This window comes from Bidens hawaiensis, unplaced genomic scaffold (genome assembly GCF_021521415.1).
Source record: "Bidens hawaiensis isolate Kalapana, Puna unplaced genomic scaffold, B.hawaiensis_p1.1 tig00001960_1, whole genome shotgun sequence".
NCBI lineage: Eukaryota > Viridiplantae > Streptophyta > Magnoliopsida > Asterales > Asteraceae > Bidens > Bidens hawaiensis.
The window spans coordinates 2,944,366-2,966,997 of NW_027491108.1; the positions used below are offsets into that span (position 1 = coordinate 2,944,366).

A 22,632-nucleotide genomic window follows, 5' to 3' on the forward strand; every position below is an offset into this window, starting at 1 on the left:
GTTATTATTGTTATTATTGTTATAATTATTATTATTATTTGTTATTATTATAGTTTGTGGACGACGAGATTGAGGACGGGCTCGAGCAGATGGGGCGGGGCCAGGGCTATGTCCGTGGCCGGGGCCGGGGCCAGGGCCAGGGCCAGGGCCAGGGCCAGGGGCGGGGCTGCGGACCCCCTGAGGGTGACGACGTGTTGGTCACCTACCCTCATGTGCAGTTTGATGAGGGTTCTCCCGCCCACACACAATACATTCTCCTACGTCAGATGCACCCGTTTCCTAGCACGATTATATCCTAGTCGTTTTTGGAGTCTTGTGAAGCTCACCACCGGACGGTTGAGTACATTGGACAGGACACGCCCTATAGCCGATGCTTTAGTATGCCACTATCAGCCCACCGGGAGCTGACACTGTAGGTTTACTGCACGATACGCGTTACGTAAGTTTACTCCACATTGTTACGTTTTTATTATATTATATTATATTATATTATATTATTGCAGGCCCCGCGCGTCTGGTACGCCAGAGATTCAGATGAGGGTGCCAGATGCCGATACGACACAGTCGGAGGTTTACTTCCGCATGTTTGGGCAGGACGTCCATCTCTCGATGGAGGAGTTCGCGGTTGCTCTGGGCTTATACACTGAGCAGGAGGTACGCAGCCCGAAATATACGGAGAGCATCCACCAGATGCCGGAGGACGCCCTGCAGGTATGGTGGCGGGCCATCAGCGATCACGACTTCGGGGATAGGCACTTGGACACCAAGTCCAAGGTCTCGGCTATTAGGGACCCGCTGCACAGGTACGTTCTTAAAAATGTATTGTATTGTTTAGTATAACGTAATATATATTAATAATATAATATAATAAAATATAATATAATATAATATTATATTATATTATATTATATTATATTATATTATATTATATTATATTATATTATATTATATTATATTATATTATATTATATTATATTATATTATATTATATTATATTATTGTTAATAAATTATATTATCTTATATTACACAGGTTACTTCACAGGCTAATTGCGATGTCCATCGCGGGTCGCAACCAGGGCGCGGAGCATTGCAGCCTGCGCGACCTGTTTTTTTTAGGTGTCTGCTGACTCACACGCCCTGCAACCTCGCTAGGGGGTTTGCAGACTATTTTGTCGGCTACCAGTTTAGGCAGGGACGAGGGTCCTTGATGGGTGGCGGGTACGTCACCAGCTTGCGATATCTCTAGGCCATGGAGCCCTGGTGGAGGGCCTGCGTATTGCTCCGACCCCTCCGAGCGAGCTGGACCGCCTCCGTTGCGGCGGCATGCACATTGTGCGTTCGTTCCCCGGGCCCAACGGCCCGCAAGAGCGACTGGTGGCCGGGCCGGGGGCACGTGCGCCTTACGTCCCGGTGCCTTTAGTCGAGCCTCCCCCGCTTGCGACACCGGAGGTGGAGCTTGTCCATCAGCCTGTCGACGCGGGGGAGGGGGCCGACGAGGATTCGGACGACGGTGGTGACAGACGTGAGGATCCGGACGCATCTCAGGTACGTTTTAATATTTTATCCTTTTATCGTTTCTTTTAATTCGTCCAGACGTATTAAACGTATTTCTGTTGTTTTGTTGTTAGGGGCCAACGCAGCACGTTCCACGCACATATCGGGCGGTGCGTCTGGGTCCTGCCACCGACGCCAGGTTGCATGCCCTTGAGTTGGCGATGAGGCAGATGTCGCGCCAGATCGACTGGCTTATTAGCAATCGGGTAGAGAAGCTGTCTGGACAGCCCTACAGCGTGCCACCGCCACCCCCTCCCAGTTTTGACCACGAGGCGAGCACGTCTGGCGTGAGATGTGGACGGGGCGACGACGTGGATGCCGCGGACGGTTCAGGGCCGAGGCGCAGGGGAGAGGACGACGCCGACGCGTTCCGGGGCCACGACGACGACATGGGCATGAACATGGAGGACTTCCTATAGATTTTTATGTTTTAGTTGTCGTATCTTTTTTTATTTGTACAGATTATCAATATAACAGTGATTTTGGTATATATATGTGTTAACCATCTTTCAACGAAATAATATTAAATATTAAATAAATAAATAAACATATAATAATAATAATAACAAAATAACAAAGAAAAAAAACATAATAAGACAAAATTGGTGGGGTTTTCTAGAAACACCGGCCTATGCGCCGCGTATAGGCCTATACGCGGCATATAGCCGGTGTTTTAGTAATTGAGGCGGTGTCCCTAAAAAATCGAAAATAAAACATAGTTATTATGGTTCAAATGCCTTTACTCTAAATCAAATGGGTTGGGCCAAAAGAATTCTTGTATCGGGTTTGGTTGGTCTATTCATAAAAGTTTACCCGTTAGTGGTACAGCTCATGTGAACCGAGCCAGCGACGATCCTACATGACATCACATATTCACATCCATCTTCTTCAAGAAACGGTCCATTGCTTCGTCTAAACACCAACAGCAGACTCGGTTCAGAGACGAAATTAACACATACGTATAAATCATAATCACGAATACATAAAAGGTATCATGATGACATGTTCAAGCATGCAAAGAATATGCAAACTATCATTACAACCATAACGATTAACGCGTAACCTCCTCATAAGCAAATCTTATCTATGTTTCTGTATTTGGAAAAAGGATTTGAAAATGGCAAATTTATTTCTATTATAAAAAGTAAAATCTCTCTATAATAGAAGTAAATTTCAATCATGTTAACAATATTATACAACCTACCAGTCACAATGATGATAAAAGAAATGACTTTTATATACAAAAAACTCCATGTTACTAGTATCCAGGGACGGCTCAACCCTTTTGGATGTCTAAGACGAAACGAGAATGCGGGACATTTTTCGAATTTTATTGTTACAAAGCAAAACTACTAACCACAAATATATTTGTCGTTTCTAATAACTTAAGAGTCATTTCAATCATTTAGTATTATTTGGTTTTACTTTGGTTTAAATTGGAGGCTTTGTCCTAAGCCCTAACTTTAGTTTACTCCCCTTAGAGACGGCCCATGCTAGTATCAACCATAGTCCACGCTTTTTTTTGAGAAACAAAATTTAGATTATATGCTTGTCTCACTTTGTATGCTTGACATTTAGAGTTTTAGACTATTTGTTGTAACATGCACCGTAATACTGCAAACTATGCTGTACAACAAACAATATAAATCTCTAATGAGCCAAATGTAAGAAATACAGAATGAAACAACACACACATGCACCTACAAACTATATTGTACAATACATAATAATCTCATGAGACAAATGTAAGAAATACAAAATGAACCAACATACACGGACAAAATTCACACAAACCTTATGCAAAACCGAAGTCGGCACCGAAACTTATTCCACAATAACATATGACAGCAAAGTTTAACAAGTAGGTTGATGATAAAATATAGGGAAAGTTCTCAAACAGCTTCTGCAAACCCAACTCGTAAGTTACCGTAGTCAAACACCGTGTGATACTTAGCCATGAAGATATCTCCCAAAATCCTGCATAAAAATACCCATATTATATATTTATATATATTAAATATGAAGGCAAAAAGAAGTGATGACTGTACCATAGGGGCCCGCGAGGAGGCGCCACGTCAAGAGCAGTAAATCCACTGGTGCATTTTGCTTCTGCTCCTTTACCAGCTTTCAGGACATACTAATAGATTATATATTAATTCAGGTTATAAACAATAGATAAGAAAACCAAATGACTAAATGGCTAATGCAGTTAATAGGATAAATAATGCGAATCGGATTAATATTATTATAAGGTTTTACCTGTTCAGGTGAGAGGTCAAAAGATTTACCACCAATGGTAAATGCAATATTAGGCATGGATGAAAGAGTGTTGCAGTCAATTGCAGATTCACACAGCTGAAAAATTAAAGTTTAAAACATTGTATTTTGATTCACACACACATATATATATAGAATCGGGATATGAGAACCATTTTGGACCACAAAAAAACCTAAAAATAAAAAAAATCATAAAACAAAAAAAAACACAAAAATTAAAAAATTAAAAAACCAAAGTTCTTATTTATCATCCCGGTTTCTAAAAAAACCGTAAAAAAATCTCAATTTAGCTAAATTATACATATATGTATAATATGTACATATATGTACACATATGTTTTTTTCTTATACACATATGTATAATTTAAGGTAAATGATAATATACATATTTGTACATTACGTGCCTAGAGATTAAATGAAAGTATACATATATGTATAGGTATAATACGAATTAAAAAGAAAAAAAAATTGGATTTTTTTAATGAAACCGGAATGAAATATAAGAATTGGATTTTTTACTTTTTTTAAAATTTTTGTTTTTTTTTGTTTTATAATTTTTTAAATATTTTTTTAGAGGTTTTTTTTAGTGGTCCAAAATGGTTCTCAAAATTCTCAATTTGCCAATGATTCTCTTAGGATCCTTACCATATATATATATATATATATAAAATATTATATTATGATCATGAACTCATGAAGTGACTTCACCTGATCCACATAGTTAAGTATTTGATTTTTGGTATCGTTTCGCTTGATCTGGTTTCGCATCCAAACAACTGCCGTCTCACAGAGACTACACATCTCATCATGCACACTAGATATATTTTTGTCTACACTCTCAATTATCATGCTGTCAAAGCATATATACAACAACTTAGCATTATTAGTGACAAAACAAAGTAGAGTACAAAAAGTTACATAAGCGTGAATTGACCTTGTATCGCGAGAACCTTCAAAGGTGCATAACTTCATTTCGGAGCAGATATTTTCAGGTTGTGTCTACAGAACAAATAGAATGGTGTAAAATTTAAACATTTAATTACCTATTGTTATTTTCTTTAAATTGTAATATAAATGTTGAAGTTGTCTAGCATGACTATGCCTAATCATGTCTATCTACTATATAGCCTATCAAAGCACATGCAAAAGTCGTTAAATACTTTATTTTGCCGTTTTTGCAACCCCGTGTTCAATACCGGAATGTTGAGAATAAAAAAAAAAGTTAAACATAGCTGTGTATTTAGACTTTTTAAAAAATTAACCAAGAAAAGTACTAGAGAAAAATTTATATTAAATATGTTAAAGAGGTATAGTATAAGGGGTGAAACTGAAATTTAAAATAAAAGGTGGCAAATTGTGATTGATCAAGTTACTATTCACTTATTCAGGTTTGTAAACTGTTATAGTGTGTGTATAATGTGGTTAATTAAAACTAGAATCATACATTTAAAAAATATAAAACAACTTCAATTTTTTGCAAAAGCAAAAAAGTATTTTCTTCTGAAAAGCAGCTCAAATGAGTTTTGTAATGTAAAATTAGAATGCAGAAAGTTAAGTTATATTAGCATTATTACATGTAAAAATAACTTAACTAATGAAAATGATTATATAGATTATATAGTATACAAAATACAAAAACTAGACAATTTTACTAATTGGGGAGGTACCTCAGATAGTAGCATCTCAATAATAGTTTTTCCATACTGACTGACCAATGTGTTGCATTGCTGGCTCTTAACACCAATAGCTTGTTGAATTTGAGTAATAGCGGCCAAAAAGAGTTGGATATTATCAAATATACAAACAGACTGCATAACTCCAATATTTGTACAATTTACTTGTGTTAAACCTTAGAATAAGTGAATAACTGCATATAAACATACCTTTGGACCAGCCAACATAGAAGTTCCAGAATCAGCAATAGCTGCACAACCATTTTCACAAAATCCTGAAATAAAAATGATGTCAGAAACCTTATAATAAAAGCAGAACTTTAATAACGAATAAAAGGACTAAAACCAAATGCTACAAATTTACCGGTTGCTTTATCACCAATCAGGATATCACCCATATCGAACTATCACAAGATAAATAATTAAATCAGATTTGAGTTTATGAAAAACGATCATCAAGAAATAAAAAATATATATATGAATAAAAGAACACTCGCTCACTCGCCTGCCAGTAGCCTTTTTTAGTCACAGGGACATACGTGTGTTCCCCCTTGAAATGATTACTATCAACACCACCGAACACGAGTTCACCCCCTTCATCCTCATCAGCATTGTGGTTAAGCCAAAATGAAAATACAGGTTCTGTAACAAGACCTTGTTTCATCATATTGTACCTAAAACAATATAAATAAAGTCGATTATAAAAACTTCAGACAAAAGAATTGACGAGAAAATGCATACATAGGACATCCAAGGATTCATTAAGGATACCAAACTATTAAAAAATTTTAGTTGTTTTAACCAAAATGTGGCAACAATTACCAAACAGGAACAGCACCCCCTATGGAGATTTCTTGAAACCCAAGGCCAAGTATACCATCAAACCGGGCTGTCACAAAAGTGGTACCAGATAATGTAGTTGCCTCTATAAAATCCTGAAAATGGTGACATTTCAAAATAAATGAAAACATTGAATTTAGATACAAAGTTTCTTAAAGTATTAAAAGACCTGCTCTTTAACAACAAGGCCACCAAGTGTGACAGAATCTCTGCTAAAGAAACCAGAGACCGAGCCTGTTCCGTATTGGATTGCAGCAGATGTCCCTGTATTGAGACATGAATGCATTAATTATAATAATAATAATAAAAAAATAAAAATAAAAATAATAATAATAATTAGAGTTAATTGCTCGGATGGTCCCTCCGGTATATGCATATTGCAAGTATGCACCCAAAGTTTCCAGTTATTTTTAGTCATTTCACATGAATTTAACTGAAAAAATTAACGCTTGTCCATTTTAAGGACCGCAGGTGTTACGGTTTCAAACTTTTGAGGAGCATAGGTGTAATTTTGGCAAGTTAGGGACCATATTTGCAATATGTCCATACCACAAGGACAATCTGTGTATTAACTCAAATAATAATAATAATAATAATAATAATAATAATAATAATAATAATAATACCATACCATTTTTCTCATAGGAACTTAAGTGGCTAGACTTATACTTTGGGTGAAAAAGGCAAGCAAGCTGCATGCATATCAACAATAATCAATCAAGTTACTGAAAACAGACTACAAAAGTATGAGAGTATATGTGTGCAACTCACTGAGTAGCATTTTGCAGAAGAGACCCACAGACTAGAACTGCCGGTGTCAAAAACTACACTGAACATTTGAGGTGGAGTACCAACACCAATCTCACCATAATACTGAGCATGTAATTCTCTAGGCCAATAACATCACTGCCCGAAACCATTAAATTACCCCAAACGATATGACTTCTTCTAGCATTCCCTGCATTCGAGCCCACGTGTCCACCAACTTGGTTGATTTTCCTCTTTTTAAGTCCAATTCTAACCAATCCATCAATAGGACCCAAGTATGCAGTAGGTGATAGAAGCAACCACAGAAACAACAAAAGAAAGCCCATCTCTAGCACTGCAATAGCAAAATAACCGAATTAACCAGCATAATCAAAATTTCATTGGCGACAATAAAAGATAAGCAATTGTAGCAATATGCAGATAGATTCATGCACCAATAGTAGAGATCAAGTGATTGGAGACGATTGGTGACAGCAAAATGTGAGAGAAACAATACTTAAATAGTTCAATCTAGCTGGGATTTAACTTTTTACCATCATGTTTTCACTCATTTCAGTCTTCTTTGAATTATTACAGTTCACATCAGTTACAACGTGCTTGGTTAGTAAAGTGGGAGACAGAGGTACTTTCGCAAAATAATTCACGCTTGTCTTGTGGTTACACCGATCTTAAGTACCGTCAAATCTAAAGGGGGTCCAATGGCTCATAAAAAAATTTCACAAAACCACATAATCTTTGGAGAATAAAATGGAGCAGAAGACCATATTATCCATCAACTTAAGATAGGTTTATTGTTATTTGTAAACAGTTTTGTAGGTTTGTGACTAGCAACATATGGAGCCTAAAGTTGTTTAGTGTTGACAACCTTAAGAGAAGAAAACATACCACTTCTCTTCAAAAGTTGTTATATCTTTTTGGTTAATTTTATGAATTTCTAGTTACTTGTATTTGGAGTCTTGACAAAGTTTGGTTATATAAATTTTAAAACATGTCAAAACTAACTTTCATTGCAATTTGCAAATTATTTTTTTCATTAAGACATTAAAAACCAACACCATCTTCTACAAGAAATGGTCCACCCCTTCGCCAGAAGTCATAACACCAGACTAGGTTCGTAGAAGATATATATGCGGATATGCCTATAGGTCACAATCGCAAATACAAAATATTTCATGATGACATGTTTAAACATGTCAAGGATATACGAGCTATAGGAATAACTCACTTATTATCAAATCTTATCTAGTTTTTGCATTAAAAATTGATTTTAAATTGGTAAAAGTATTTCTAATATAGAGCAATAATAATAATAATAATAATAATAATAATAATAATAATAATAATAAAACCTTACACTAATATAAGTAGTTTCAATCATGTTACGTGTTTTTAGGTCCTACTAAGGACACCCAGACACCCCCCCCCCCCCCCAATACGTCCCGTATAGCCCTATACAGGTATTGGTGGGTGTTTTAGCAAAAAGAGGGTGTCCTTAGAATTCCCCAGCTTTTTATTAGACAACCTACCAGTCACGCATGTGAAAAGCATCAACCATACATATGTTGTGTCACTTCATATAATTCAAGTTTGTCTTATGCGTGTAAGGTACAACATAATACTACGAAGTATGAGTCAAATATAAGCTATACAAAACGAAACAAATCCAAACCAGAGCAAAACAAACAAATTTCACACAAACCTTGTTTAAAACACGAAAGACAGCAAACACCACACGGCTTTAACCTAGTACTTGTTCCACAAGTAACATATGCCAGCAAAGTTAAAGTTAGTATATGTTTCATATATTTATTGCTAGATTTACAGAAAACAAGCAGCAGGTTAATGATGATATAGGAAAAGTTCTCAAACAGCTTCTGCAAACCCAACTCGTAATTTACCATAGTCAAACACCGTGTGGTATTTACCCATGAATATATCTCCCAAAATCCTGCATCATAAATAAATACCCATATTAATTATGCTATCAACCTAAAAAAAAAAAAGCCATGTGTTAAACATGAAGGAAAAAGGAGGTGATGACTGTACCATAGGGGCCCACGAGGAGGTGCCACGTCAAGGGCAGTAAACCCACTGATGCATTGTGCTGCTGCTCCTTCGCCAACTTTCAGGACGTACTAATAGATTATAAATTAAATAAGGTTATAAATGTTTACCTTCGGTAAGAGAACCAATTGATCGGATTAATATTATTATAAGGTTTTACCTGTTCGGGTGAGAGGTCAAAGGTTTTACCAGCAATGGTAAATGCAATATTAGGCATGGATGAAAGACTGTTGCAGTCAACTCCAGATTCACCCATTGGACTCGGTAACCGCTCACACAGCTGAAAAAACAACTCTTAAAATCTTGTCCAAAATTCCCTTGACATCATCAAATCTAATCATTATTTTATTTTTCTTCATTTCTTCTTATTAGAGATGGAAACGAGTCACCCAAAACACTTATGTCCAGGATAATTTTCATATAGAATTCGTGTGTAACGTGTGATTACAAAAGTTTAAATTTATTTCAATGGCAATCTAATCTCATTTATATATAAAATACAAACTTTGGGAAATTTTCTCCATTTGACCAGGTTTTCTTATGTCCAGGATAATTTTCATATAGAATTCGTGTGTAATGTGATTACAAAAGTTTAAATTTATTTCAATGGCAATCTAATCTCATTTATATATAAAATACAAACTTTGGGAAATTTTCTCCATTTGACCAGGTTTTCCTTCAACCATGAATTAACTCGCTCATATGCAAAATTGCAAATGAGTTATGAGTCGGAATTCCCACCAATATATTTAATTCATGTCGAGATTGATAATTTGAAACTGACGTTTATCAAATTTCGCAGGAAAGTCAGTTTATTAGAAAGTTATCTTTCGCACGAAGGGGTTTATGGAATTCGCTTGGAGGATAATTTAGGAGTGCGCATGAAACCGGAAAAACCGAATCCAATCAACAACTGGCGGTTTGGACCGTTTGGTTATATGATTACGTAAAAAACTGATATTTCGATTCGGTTTCGCATGAAGTTAAAAAACTTAAAAGAGGAAAAAACCCAATTTATGGATTTTCATTTTTTATCTTCAATATCAAGTAATATAAGAATTTAATAAATAGTGTAACTCAAAAAAGACGTGCCCAAATCTCTCACTATTTTGGACCAATGTTTTTTTTTTGCCCAAATATTTAAAGCTCAAATGGTAAAACCAAAAGAAGCGAAACCGAATGGTTTTCAAAAACTCTAGGACTGAATTTTTGGTTTTTTTGTTCGGTTTGAGCCAATGCTGTTTTTGCCCAATTCATGTGTTTTGATGGTGAAGTGACTTCACCTGATCAACATAGTTAATTATTTGATCTTCAGTCTGGTTTCGTTTGATCTGGTTTCGCATCCAAACAACTGCCATCTCGCAAAGACTACACATCTCGTCACGTACACCAGATGATTTTCCATTATTTTTGTCAACCACACTCTCAATTATCATGCTGTCAAAACATATAATAAGTTAGCATCATTAATGACAAAACAAACAAGAGTTCAAAAAATTACAAAAGTGTGAAATTGACCTGGTATCGCGAGAACCATCAAAGGCGCATAGCTTCATTTCAGAGCAGACCTTTTCAGGTTGTGTCTACAAAACAACAAATAACTTAAACATTCAATTATTTATTGTTAAATCTTTTTCAAATTTATTGGTTGTTAAGAGTTCTCAAGAGTTCTAAAGTGATCCTGATCGGCTGATCCTATAAAAATATAAGTTCTAACAACTTAATTTTTGCATAAGCAGAAAGAATTTTCTTGCTAAAGAGCAACACAAATGAGGTTTGTAATGGAAAAGAACATAGAAAGTTGTATTAATATTATATGTAAAAATAACTTAACTAAAATGCTACCTCAGATAGTAGCATCTCAATTATAGTTTTCCCATACTGATCGACCAATGTCTTGCATTGTTGGCTCATAACACCAGCAGCACCAATAGCTTGATTAATTTGAGTAATAACAGCCTAAAAGAATTGGAAATTATCAAAGTGATATTAATGTTAGGCAGCAAAATAAAGCTAATTAATTAATTAGACGTAACTCAATTATTTGCTCAGTTTACTTGTGTCAAAGCTTATAAATGCATATAAACGTGTATACATACCGTTGGACCAGCCAACAAAGAAGTTCCAGAATCAGCAATTGCTGCACAACCACCGTCACAAAATCCTGAAATAAAATGATTATAAAATCAGAATTCAATAATGTTTCAAGAGACTAACCCACAATTTGTGGGCCACAAAGGTATGAAGCTAGAAAAGAAAAAAAACAATTACCGGTTGTTTTATCACCAATCAGAACATCACCCAGATCGAACTATCACAAGGCAACATCTAAATCAGATTTGAGTTAATAAAGAACAGTTAATAATAAAATAAAAAATATAAATAAAGAAGACTCGCCTGCCAGTAGCCTTTCTGAGTCACGGGGACATATGTGTGTTCACCCTTGAAATGGTTAGTATCAACACCACCAAACACAAGTTCACCCCCTTTGTCCTCGCCAGCATTGCGATTAAGCCAAAATGAAAACACAGGCTCCGGAACAAGACCTTGTTTCACCATATTGTACCTAAAATGATATGCAATAAAAAAAAAGGAAAAAACAGTCAATTATGAAAGTCGATCAAAAGAATCAAAGGGAAAATGTATACATAAGCCGTTTAGGGGTGTAAATCGTGTCAGGTTGGCGGGTTTACTTAGTCAACTCTAACTTGACCCATATACTTATTTGTGTCATGTCAAACCCACTCAATATTGGGTCGTGTTCAAGTCACCCAGTTTTATGTTCATTTACTAATATGAGTAATTCCTACTGACTTAGTAACAATTTAAACAATTAATTACTCCAATTCATAATAAACCATTTTTTGTAACTTGTGCTATTTTGTTTTTGTGTATTTATCTCCCATTACCAATTAACAAACTTGGGTTTGTTTATATTTAGCTTGAGATTAGAATAAGGCAATAAGTGAATGGGAATAACTGGAGAATCGGCAGTTAAACTAATAACATAAAGTTGTTGTAAGTAAAGCCTAGATAAAAAGTTTATATGAAAAGCTAAAAACCAAAATATATTGAATTTACCGCTTTTCATTTATGAAATCAAAATATTAACTTCTTTAAAACTCTTAAACTGGTTAAAAAGTCAACCCACTTTTTAACGGGTCACGTCGCATTGACCTGTTTAAGAAAATGGGTTGTGTCAACCGACCCAAAGCCTTTTTTTGTGTGTTCATGTCATGACTCATGAATTGCTGCCCCAAAGCCATTCAAGTATTCAAAAGTTTTCATTAAGGCCACATAACTATTAAAAAAATTACAGGCCACCCAAGTATTAATTTGGTTTCATTCATGCAAATTCCAGCAAAAAACTTTTAGTGAAAAATTGCAAAATGATGAAACACCCTTGAACTAAAACTTTTGTCACATCTAGAGTTGTAAAAATGACAAAAATGCCCCTAAATCTACTCAAAAGATCAAGTCTAGATGAATTGTCAGAAACGTAATTGAGTAAACTCGGTGGTATTTGTGTCATATTTATAAGTCTAGAAGTGACAAAAGCCTCAATCTTGATATACATTATCCCAAGAGTGAAAGTTAAGTAACAGAAAGTGAAACAACAATTACCAAACAGGCACAGCATCACCAACAGAGATTTCTTGAAACCCAAGGCCAAGTATACCATCAAACTTGGCTGCCAGAAAAGTGATACCAGGCTCTTTAGTTGCCTCTATAAAATCCTGAAAATGGTGACGTGTCAGCAATAAACATTGCACTGCACTTAGATACAGAGTTTTTTAAAATATATTAGAAGACCTGTTCTTTAACAATAAGGTCACCAAGTTTAACAGAATCTGTGCTAAAGAAACCAGAGATAGAACCAGTTCCATATTGAATTGCAGCAGATTTCCCTAAATTGAGACATAAATGTGTTAATAATAATGACGATGACGATGACGATGATGATATAATATAGTAAGTCCTCAAATAACACATAGGCCTTTAAATGAACCAAACATTCAGCAAACCGTTTGTGAACCGCTCAGTGGGAAGTTCATTCATTTAATAAACAACCGAACATGAACACATGCCTTGCTCGTTCATTTATGTTCATGACTGCCCGTTTACATTTGTTCATTTATGTTTGTTTGTATATTCACTTAATTTTTTCTGGCCCACTATAATTTAGTCTAGTTTATGAAATTGAGATATCAGTCATTACAATTTACCGAAGTTTTATTAACTTTTTAGGCCCCAAAGATTGTGTTCAGTTTACATTTTAATGGTGTTCGTCCGTTTACGTTTGTGAAAAGTTCAACGAATGAACATGACCAAACACACAAACATGTTCATTTGCTTAACAAACAAACAAGATCCAGAAAGTCCCGTTTGCTTATGTTTGTTTTTGATCGTTTGTTTGGTTAAAGTTAAATGAGCGAACACAAACATGCCTCGTACATGTTCGTTCGCTTCGTTTACAAGCCTAAACACATTGAACGACATACCATTTTTCTCATAGGAACTTGAGTGGCTAGACTTATACTTTGAGTGAAAAAGACAAGCAACCTGCATACATACCACAAAGTTAACATCAACCAAGTCAAAACAAACTACAAAAGTCTAAAGTGAGAGAGAGAGACTGTGTGAAACTCACTGAGAAGTAGCATTTTGCAGACGGGACCCACAAGTTAGAACTGCCAGTGTCAAAAATAACAGTGAACTTTTGAGGCGGAGTACCGATACCAATCTCACCATAATACTGAGCGTCCATGTAATTCTTTAGGCCAATAATATCACTATCTGAATTCATAAAATTACCAAGAACACCATCACTTCTTCTAGCATTTGCTTCATTTGAGCCAGCATGTCCCCTAACTTTGTTCAATAGGTTGATTTTCTTCTTTTTAAGTCCAATTCTAACCAATCCATCATTAGGACCCGAATATGCAGTAGGTGATAGAAGCAACCAAAGAAACAACAAAAGAAAGCTCGATTTGAATAAAGTACCCATCTCAAGCACTGCAATAACAAATAACCGAATTAATCAATAAGCCTTTAATCGAACTGAATGAAAACGAAAAGAGCATGTCATGTTCATTTGTTTAACTTTAACCAAACAAAATATCAAACAATTAAACAGATGGGTTTTTCTTGTTCATGTTCGTTCATTAAGAAAATAGCATGTTCGTTTTCGTTTATGATCGCTCGATTCCAGTATAAGCGAAATGGTACACAAGCGTAATCGAACAAAAATAAATGAGCATAGATTAACAAACCTAACTAAGCTAAGACCAACTAAAAGTAAATGTGAACAACATGTTGGGCCTAAGAAAATTATTAAAACTGTACTGATCCAAAAAAAATCTAAAAGTATATTAAGGTATGTTTATGAACAAACGTAAGCTGACGAAAATAAATGAACGAACGTTCACGATCATAAATGAACGAACGAGACATGTGTTCATGTTCGTTCGTTTATTAAAAACAACATAAAAGAACTTCCGTTGAACGGTTCATGAATGGTTGACTGAATGTTTGTTGCGTATACAGTTATTAACCAAAAACTAACCGAATTAACCAAACAAGTAATCGAAGGCTCAGTTAAGCCATAAACGATTAACCAAAAATTGTGATTAGGATTTGATGCAGTGAAATTACTGAATGAGTCAAATAATTCAATTCTAATGCCTCATATTTTTCATTTCACAACTAAACTTGAACAACAAAAAGTTATGTTTTTACTTTAATCAAATCACACATTTATTTAATACTATAGGAATATAGGACTGTAACCTAACTTTACTATAAAGTCAATCATCAATCACTATAAAAAATCGCCATCATGTGTGATTTATAAATCGCACCAAATAATCACAACTTATAAATCACAATTCCTAATTAACGTAACTTATAGCGAATTTCGCAGACTGAATACTATTTTCTACTACGGATCATACTATAACTGAATCAAATCAACTGCAAATGTAATGATAACTGACGCACATAGTAAAACTCGAGTGATCTGAGCCGATTGATTGACTTTACCCTAACTTTTATCGGCGATCACAAAAATTACGATCAGTTGAAACAGATTAAACAAAATAGACAAGAAATAATAGTAATATTATGTGAAAATCATACACCAATAGTGGTTTTCGAAGTGATCGGAGGCGATTGGTGAGAGTAGAATCAGAGCGAGAGAAACAATAATACTGAAAGCAAGCGTGTATGCTAAGAATTGGACAATGGTGCAGAATAGATTAATAAAGGCAGTTTCTGCAGTGCGCAGGTTAGTGGTTCCCCTTTTTATATATGTGTTTACGTAGGGCCCTTTCAGGTTACATGTGTTGTCAGTTACAGCCCTGTTATTGTTATTATTATTTTTAGAGACACTATGACCGGGAAAACGCGTTAGGTATGCAGGAATGATAGGAGGAATGAAATAATTTTGAAGTAACACTAACCGGACCCCGGACAGATTACTGGTAACCTGGGGGTTAGATAAATGTTTCCCACGAGGGGTTAGACCCTTGGAAGATGGTTCTTCTGATAACCTGCAAAACAGACACCGTGAGCTCGTCACTGAGAAGGGGGGGTTCCTCCTTGTGACCACCCTCCGGCTTGAGAATCAGACTAGATTGCTCTTTAAATATAGAAGTATATTAAGAGATTGCTAGAGCAGATATCAGGTATAATATGATGATAATGTGATAAGATCTGATAGGATGAGATGGTCATACCATTTGTGGTATTTATAGCCGAAGGTAGGTTTCCAAGGAGGTATGGCCGGCTGCAACAGTGTTCCTGTTCCACCAACAGTAGCCTACGCACGTGCCCTGCTGGTAGTTGGTGGGTAGGTAGCGGCTGATAGCGACCAGGCCTGCTGTATACTATTCCTTTTCCACCAACTGCCGGCTACGCACGTGGTATGACAAGAGTTGGTGAGTAGGCAGCGGCTAATAGTGACATACAGTGTAGGAACATGCTGCTCGCCATACTGTTGTCCATAAGCTGTCGTATCTTTAGTCAGATCTTTTTCCCATACCTCGTCAGGTACAGTACAGAAGATCTTCCCGTATCGTACGGACTGGCTTATTTGGGCGGGAGTATTCCCCCTCCCGCCCTTGTGCTGGATTGTTCCCGGCTTCGCTCATTCCTTCAGGTGACACTGAATGATTGAGAACTAAGTGCCTTGTGCGTGTAGCCTTGCTGCGCGGGTGGCCTTCCTTAATGGCTTGTATCCGAGGCTGCGGGGACAGGCGGAGTCCTTCACCATTGGGAGGCATTTCCTGCGGGACCAGCTTGCGTACTGCGCGTAAGGACGTCACGTCTCTGAGCATGGTTGGTCCTGCGGATCCAGTTGGTTTCTGCGCAGACGTCCCTATTTAAGGTGAGTCTTGCGGGTCCAACTGGGCTCTGCTGGGACCTACCTCTTCAAATTTATTACGTGAGAATGAAAAAAGTGGTGTTTGGTTGCACAATGAAATGGAATCATCCATTGCATATGGAATCCCACTCCATCAAAACCATTCCTTCCCACCCCATTCTTTTTTTTCATTTCATTCATCCTTCACCCTACTTTCTCAACAACACCACCACCTAACAACCACCACCACCACCACCACCACCACCACCTGATCGACACCGTTGTCGTTGCCACCACCTCCTCTACCACCACCTCTGCCACCACCGTCGTTACCGCCCTACCATCGTCATCACTACCAATACTACCACCGCTTGACCATCTCCACCACCACAACCACCGCCCTACCTCCACCACCATTTTCGTCGCCGGAGCTACCACCATTATCGCCATTGCAGTTTTTTTTTGTGTAAAAAAATATTTTTAGATAGGAGTGTTTTTATTAATTCTATTTCATTTCTATAATTTTTTGGATACCAAACAACATAAAGTAATAATTCATTTCATTTTCATAGGTTAACCAAACAAGACAAAGGAATGGTAATGATTCATTTCATTCTCTTATCTGATTCATTCCTTTTCCCAATCCATTTCCCCTTCATTCCATTACCTCCAACAAAACATACCCATAGACTTTCTTCCGAAAGATACGACCCTTGGTTTTCGGGTCTTTCCTATGTCATTGGATGAACATTCTCCTTTGAGTTTGAAGTCATAGGAGTTGAAACCCTCTGCGTAACGCAGGCAGGATAAAACCCCTGTTTTAGCTTGGATTTGAACTAGCGACCTCTAGAAGGAAGCATACTTCTTATCTTCATTGTCATAAAACTAACTGGGCTAACCGAGAAGGTTAGAGCCATGTTATTTGCATTTTTTTCTTTTTCTTAATATATTGTTTTTTTTAATTTTTAATTAGTTGGTCTTAGAGCATTCTCAATCCGTTCCTTAAAATTATGTGAGGGGGATTTATAAATTATATGGCATAGTTATGAGTGATTGTGAGTAGAGGAGAGAGAAAATTTATATGGGAAAATTAAATTTGAGGTTTCACTATAAATACTGTATAATTTTTTAATATTTTCATAAAATAGTTGTGAGTGAAAGGGAGAGACAATATGATGATAAAGGTATAAAAAATATTATTTAATTAAATCGAGAGAGAAAATACAGAGTGTTTTAGTGTAATTATATGATATATATGGATACAGGGTAGGAAACGGGTTTGGAAAGCTCTTAAGAAAAGATATTTGAGGCTCATTAATAGTTTAAATCAATCTATTTAAACTAGAATTTATATAATACTTAACTTCAAACTCAGGTTTTATCAAGGCCAGTAAGTTTTGTAATTGGCTATATTTCTATACATTTATATTTATATACTATATATATATATGAGGGAGCTTGGTTCTCAACTTGTTTACACCCAATCTATACAAAGTGGGTCAATTTAGCTAATATGCCAATATGAAAACGGAATAATCTTGATGGTATTTATTGTTAATATATCAAAAGTAGAATTAAGACTTTGTCTAATGTATCTCATGTGGATCTTATCTTGAATGGATTTTATTCTTTGCTTTCACGCATAGTATATTTTTCATTAAAATATTTTAAGAAAGCATATTATTGCGTATATTTAGAGGTGTCAAAACCATGCATGACATAACTCATTTGACAAACATGTCTAGTTTGGGGTTGATATGTACATATTCATGTTTACATGTTTTATAAATTTAGTAGAAGACCGAATGTGATGACAAGGGTATAGTGACATTTGGCCACTTTAACTGTGATTGCATAGACTAGTAAATAGTCGGTCTATGTTGCAGATTAGTTAGGTATTCTAACCAAAGAAACAACAAAAGAAAGCTTGATTTGAATATAGTAGAGTACCCATCTCTAGTAATGCAATAGCAAAATAGAAAGGGATCACCTAATAACAAGCTAAACAGTATCTGATAACTAACCAAGGCCCGCCTGATAATAAATTCAAGATCGACATATAGCAACCTACACAACAACTTCATAACAATATCAGTTCGGAGGGGACCACACATCATGGCATCATCTACCAAAAGACCCTGATAAGTTCTAAATATGTATTAGTACGTGAGATACTTATCCTCACGTCCGAGTTTGGTCACGAGGAGATCTCTCCGAAGGGGTTAAGTTTGTAGGATTTCGGTTAATTCCACAAAGTGCCAACCATGGCAGTAGGTAAGACATCCTGCCTATTAATTTTTGTTATTAATTTTTTAGCGGCATAATAGTTTTTTGTAAAAAGAATAAAAGATGGATGGAAAAAGGAGTTTACGTGCCTAATCCAAATCTCAAAACAACAAACAATAAAAAAGAGTGTTGTATAAAATAATAAACAAATATATTTGAAAAAAGTCAAAACTAAACCCTCTTAGCTACTGTTAACTAATTACCTTCAAAACTGGAGTTGCTGACTTAATTGTTGCCATGGCTAATTATCATTGCTAGTACTTGCACTGCCATTAACGTTGCTATTATTGGTGTTACCACTGCTGCCACCATTAAGAACTGATGAAATAGCTGCCGCTAGAACCGCAGAGAAATTAGGATCAGCAGTGAGGGCTGTCACCGTGTCAGCAAATGCGGCCTGTGACGCCCCTTGGTGGTGCAATGGTGGAACCGCAAGTCGCGAGCCGCCACCAGCCTCCATGCATTGTGACATTTGAAGCCCAGAGAATTTAGACTGGTTGTATAAAGCTAGTCCCTCATTTTGACCCGAAAAGTTTTGATTCTGGTGGTTTGAAAAGGGAACTGGGAATTGTAACGGGTTCGGAGTTTGGGTCAAGTCTAAGGACACGGTGGGGAATGGAGCGGAGGCGGAAATGGTGGCCATGCTTGAAGCGCAAGAAAGGAAGGTTCTTCCTAAGAAATTTGAATTCATAAGGCCGTCGGAGCTTGGCATTGATCCTGAGAGTAGCATCCTGGCCGCGGAAGAGGTGGTGGAGGCCAATGCCATGGCGGCTGGCGGCAAAGGGTGGTTGTGAGTGCCTTCGTAAGTGGTGATTAAGATCGTTCTATCTTCCGCACATCTTTGCACCTGCATCATACGCCATTGTAATGAAATAGTTTCACGTAATAGGAACCAAGTTTTTAAACTGTTACTAAATCACTGAAGTTAATATAAAATGATCACAAAATCTACGACACATACAGATGTTCAAAACAGTTGCTCAAAATCGGCTCATTTACAGCCGAGCTGACTCTGTATGTAAGCAAGGAGCCTAAGCTAAGGTTGGTTAAATTTATAAATGAGTCGAGTCTGAGCCCACTTGGCTTGATTTGGCTTAACTCGTTTACAACGCTACGACAAAAGTATTAATATATCACCGTAATCATACTTGTTTCCTAACCGGACACCCGGCGGCCATGGTGCACCGGTAATATGCACGCGGACACGGATTTCCTTTCGCCATTTTTTGTCCATACTTCCTCCATTGACATCCATCAGCAATCTAAAAAATCAACCATGAATAGGAGTTGATTCAAAAGTTAACGCATTATTATTTGTACAAATTGAAACAAGACATAAAAGTAGGGATGAGATTGACACTGGTACTGAAAATAGCATTTTCGATACCAAATTTCTGAAAAAGTAGGCACTGAATAATCAGTACGGTACCCGTACTCGTTAGAAATGGCCATATAGACTCTATACGGTATCAGTACACAGTACCGATGATTATCCCTAGCAACAAAAATCCAAATTTAAACGAACATTTTTGAATAACGAGTGGAGTTATGGGGGCTATAACCATAGAGGTTTGACCAAGCTGTCGAGTCTATTTACGTGTTTAATTTATTATTTTAAGTCATGATTTGTACTTTTGAAAATTTGACAAATCTGTCAAGTAACTCCTATAAAGGGCGTGCTATTCTATCGTTGTGTTTTTCTTTCTTTCGTGGCATGCCAAACCATTAAACACCGAAAACAAATTGAATTTGATTATTAATATGTACCGTGGGAGCTTCGGATCGAGCTCGAACAGAAACTCTAGCCTTTCGAATGGTTGCTTCACTAGCTTGATCAATGCTAGCATTCGGGTTATTCTTGGAACAACTCAACCTTGGAACCTTATTTGAGTCCGGTGGTGATTGTGGCTGCTCATCATGACTCTTCCCCTCGGATGACAATTGTGAATTATCGTCGGTTTCAACTGCTGCTGGAGCCGCTAAGCTTAGATCCATAAATGATTTCGGCACTTCATCTCCTTCATTGGATTGATTTTGTTGTACCATCGTCACAAAATCCGTTTGTAGCTTGTTGTATTTGACCGTCACTTGACTCAAGGCTTCTCTCAGTTGTTGATTCTCCATGTTCATCCTCCCTAATTCAGCTTTAGCGACTGCTAACTACACAACACAATTCGAAATTTCAAAATTCTATATACCAATAATATGATTCAACGCACAAATGTGAATATAGTTACTCGAAATTTCCCCTTGTTAATAAATGTCAACGGTGTAAACAAATCCAACCGTTTGTAAGTTACTCGATATCAAGAAAAACTGCCCGAGTCTAAAATTAATCTTGTTTATCAAACGAGCTGGAGCTTGAGTCATTGAGATCACACTAACCAAGCCCTATTGCTTATATAATTTTTATCAAATATATGCATGCAATAACTTATGTGTAGAATTATGGTGAAAAATAACTAAGTAAAATTTATTATGTTATATTGTATACAAAAGTCATGATTACGATAAAAAAAATGTAATTATAAATGTATATAAGTTAATTAATAAATAATAAAAAAGTCAAATATGTTTAAAAAAACTGAGCATGAGCCGCACTCGAGATTTAAAAAATAAAGCTAGAAACGAGCCGCCAAGCTCAAACTCGAGTTCTAGTAAGTCAAATGATGGCCTGGGTCGTTTACACATCTAAATTTGGTCTGTAGTATTAGAGAAGCACCTCGTTTTTATGTAGCTTATCTTGAGATTTGGGAGACGTTTGGTCATCAACAACAACCGACTCGCGATCACTGCTTGTGTTTCCGGTCACAAGGTGCAAGCCAGTCTGTAACAACAATATATCAAAACACGTACAATCGTTTAAATTCCAATATATCAACACCATTCGATGAATACTACTACTACTACTACGTACGTTGATATGGTGATTGAATTCGGTGACTGGAGACTTGTGACGATGATCATCTTGGTGTTTTTTATCGGCGAAGAAATCGACCTCGTTAATGACCTGTTGTTTGTTGTTAAATGGGAGGTTGATTGGGAAGAGGGTGGTAACTGGTGGTGAAGACATAATGGTTGATGGCGGTGGGTTTGTGTTTGCGTTTGTGTTTGTGTTTGTGTTGTAATCTGATGGATGGGATCTGAATCAAAGGAGAGTCCACACGATCGCCATTTATGAACAAAGAGAGAGAGAGAGAGAGAGAGAGACTGATGACTGAAGAATACTCACAAATAAATATACATATATATATATATATATATATAAAATAATAGATCACATAGGTAACTGATGCTACGTTTAAATATATGAATAAATAAATTTTAAATATAATACATAAAACAATTATATAACTGGATTATCTGATCTAATATACAAGTAGTCAGTGTAATGCTACTAAATTTTTTGTTTAAAATTTGTATTAAACGTGTATATAATATCTAAAAGGTTAAATATGGTGATGATATGTGGTTCAATTTTTACTTTTTTCTTTTTTAATATTGTGTTAGATATGGGTAGTTATGTTCACAAAAGTTATTAATAACTTGTTTGATTATGTATATTTTAATTTTATATTATTTGTGGACAAAATTGTTTTCTTTTAAGTCAGCATTAGACCAAGCAAATTCAATTTAAATAATAAAGAAACTAGAAAACCTAAGGAATTTATGGAGAAAGAAAAGGGCAGCACACTGGAAAATGACCACACAACTTGGATGTTTTGGATCTAATAGTTTTATTCAACGCGATTGTTTATAGGGAGTTTGTTCAACCAATTACAAAAGGTTATCCTGATGAAATTTC

The 22,632-nt window shown here is 36.2% G+C and overlaps 1 protein-coding gene and 2 pseudogenes across 3 annotated transcripts; all 3 read right to left on the bottom strand.

Annotated features, from left to right (window-relative positions):
- Positions 1–3,204: 3,204 nt before the first annotated feature.
- LOC143602333 (cyprosin-like) lies at positions 3,205–7,440 on the bottom strand (annotated as a pseudogene). The gene is made up of 13 exons (XR_013147819.1): positions 7,118–7,440; positions 6,978–7,038; positions 6,516–6,610; positions 6,329–6,441; positions 6,012–6,180; positions 5,871–5,910; positions 5,717–5,781; positions 5,501–5,641; positions 4,768–4,832; positions 4,542–4,683; positions 3,816–3,911; positions 3,605–3,693; positions 3,205–3,533 (listed from the first exon to the last, which is right to left on the bottom strand). The product of XR_013147819.1 is annotated as a cyprosin-like (transcript).
- A 1,363-nt stretch (positions 7,441–8,803) lies between these two features.
- LOC143601464 (cyprosin-like) lies at positions 8,804–15,438 on the bottom strand. The gene is made up of 14 exons (XM_077078870.1): positions 15,317–15,438; positions 13,830–14,194; positions 13,681–13,741; positions 12,992–13,086; positions 12,803–12,915; positions 11,576–11,744; positions 11,450–11,489; positions 11,278–11,342; positions 11,024–11,137; positions 10,697–10,761; positions 10,462–10,615; positions 9,339–9,458; positions 9,161–9,249; positions 8,804–9,062 (listed from the first exon to the last, which is right to left on the bottom strand). The coding sequence occupies exons 2-14, from the start codon at positions 14,184–14,186 to the stop codon at positions 8,978–8,980; spliced, it is 1,527 nt and encodes a 508-aa protein (XP_076934985.1). The 5' UTR covers positions 14,187–14,194; positions 15,317–15,438; the 3' UTR covers positions 8,804–8,977.
- A 3,614-nt stretch (positions 15,439–19,052) lies between these two features.
- On the bottom strand, positions 19,053–21,900 carry LOC143602343 (WRKY transcription factor 6-like; annotated as a pseudogene). The gene is made up of 5 exons (XR_013147822.1): positions 21,745–21,900; positions 21,550–21,654; positions 20,595–20,987; positions 19,976–20,089; positions 19,053–19,674 (listed from the first exon to the last, which is right to left on the bottom strand). The product of XR_013147822.1 is annotated as a WRKY transcription factor 6-like (transcript).
- Between the last annotated feature and the right edge of the window lie 732 nt (positions 21,901–22,632).

Bases quoted from the DNA above. Each gene is read 5' to 3' on its own strand.
- LOC143601464 (XM_077078870.1), bottom strand. From the start codon at position 14,186: ATGGGTACTTTATTCAAATCGAGCTTTCTTTTGTTGTTTCTTTGGTTG. The intron at 11,343-11,449 runs GTAATTGTTTTT...ATTTTATTTCAG, and splicing joins GATTGGTGATAAAACAACCG to GATTTTGTGACGGTGGTTGT. The intron at 9,063-9,160 runs GTACAGTCATCA...TTTATGATGCAG, and splicing joins CCTCCTCGTGGGCCCCTATG to GATTTTGGGAGATATATTCA.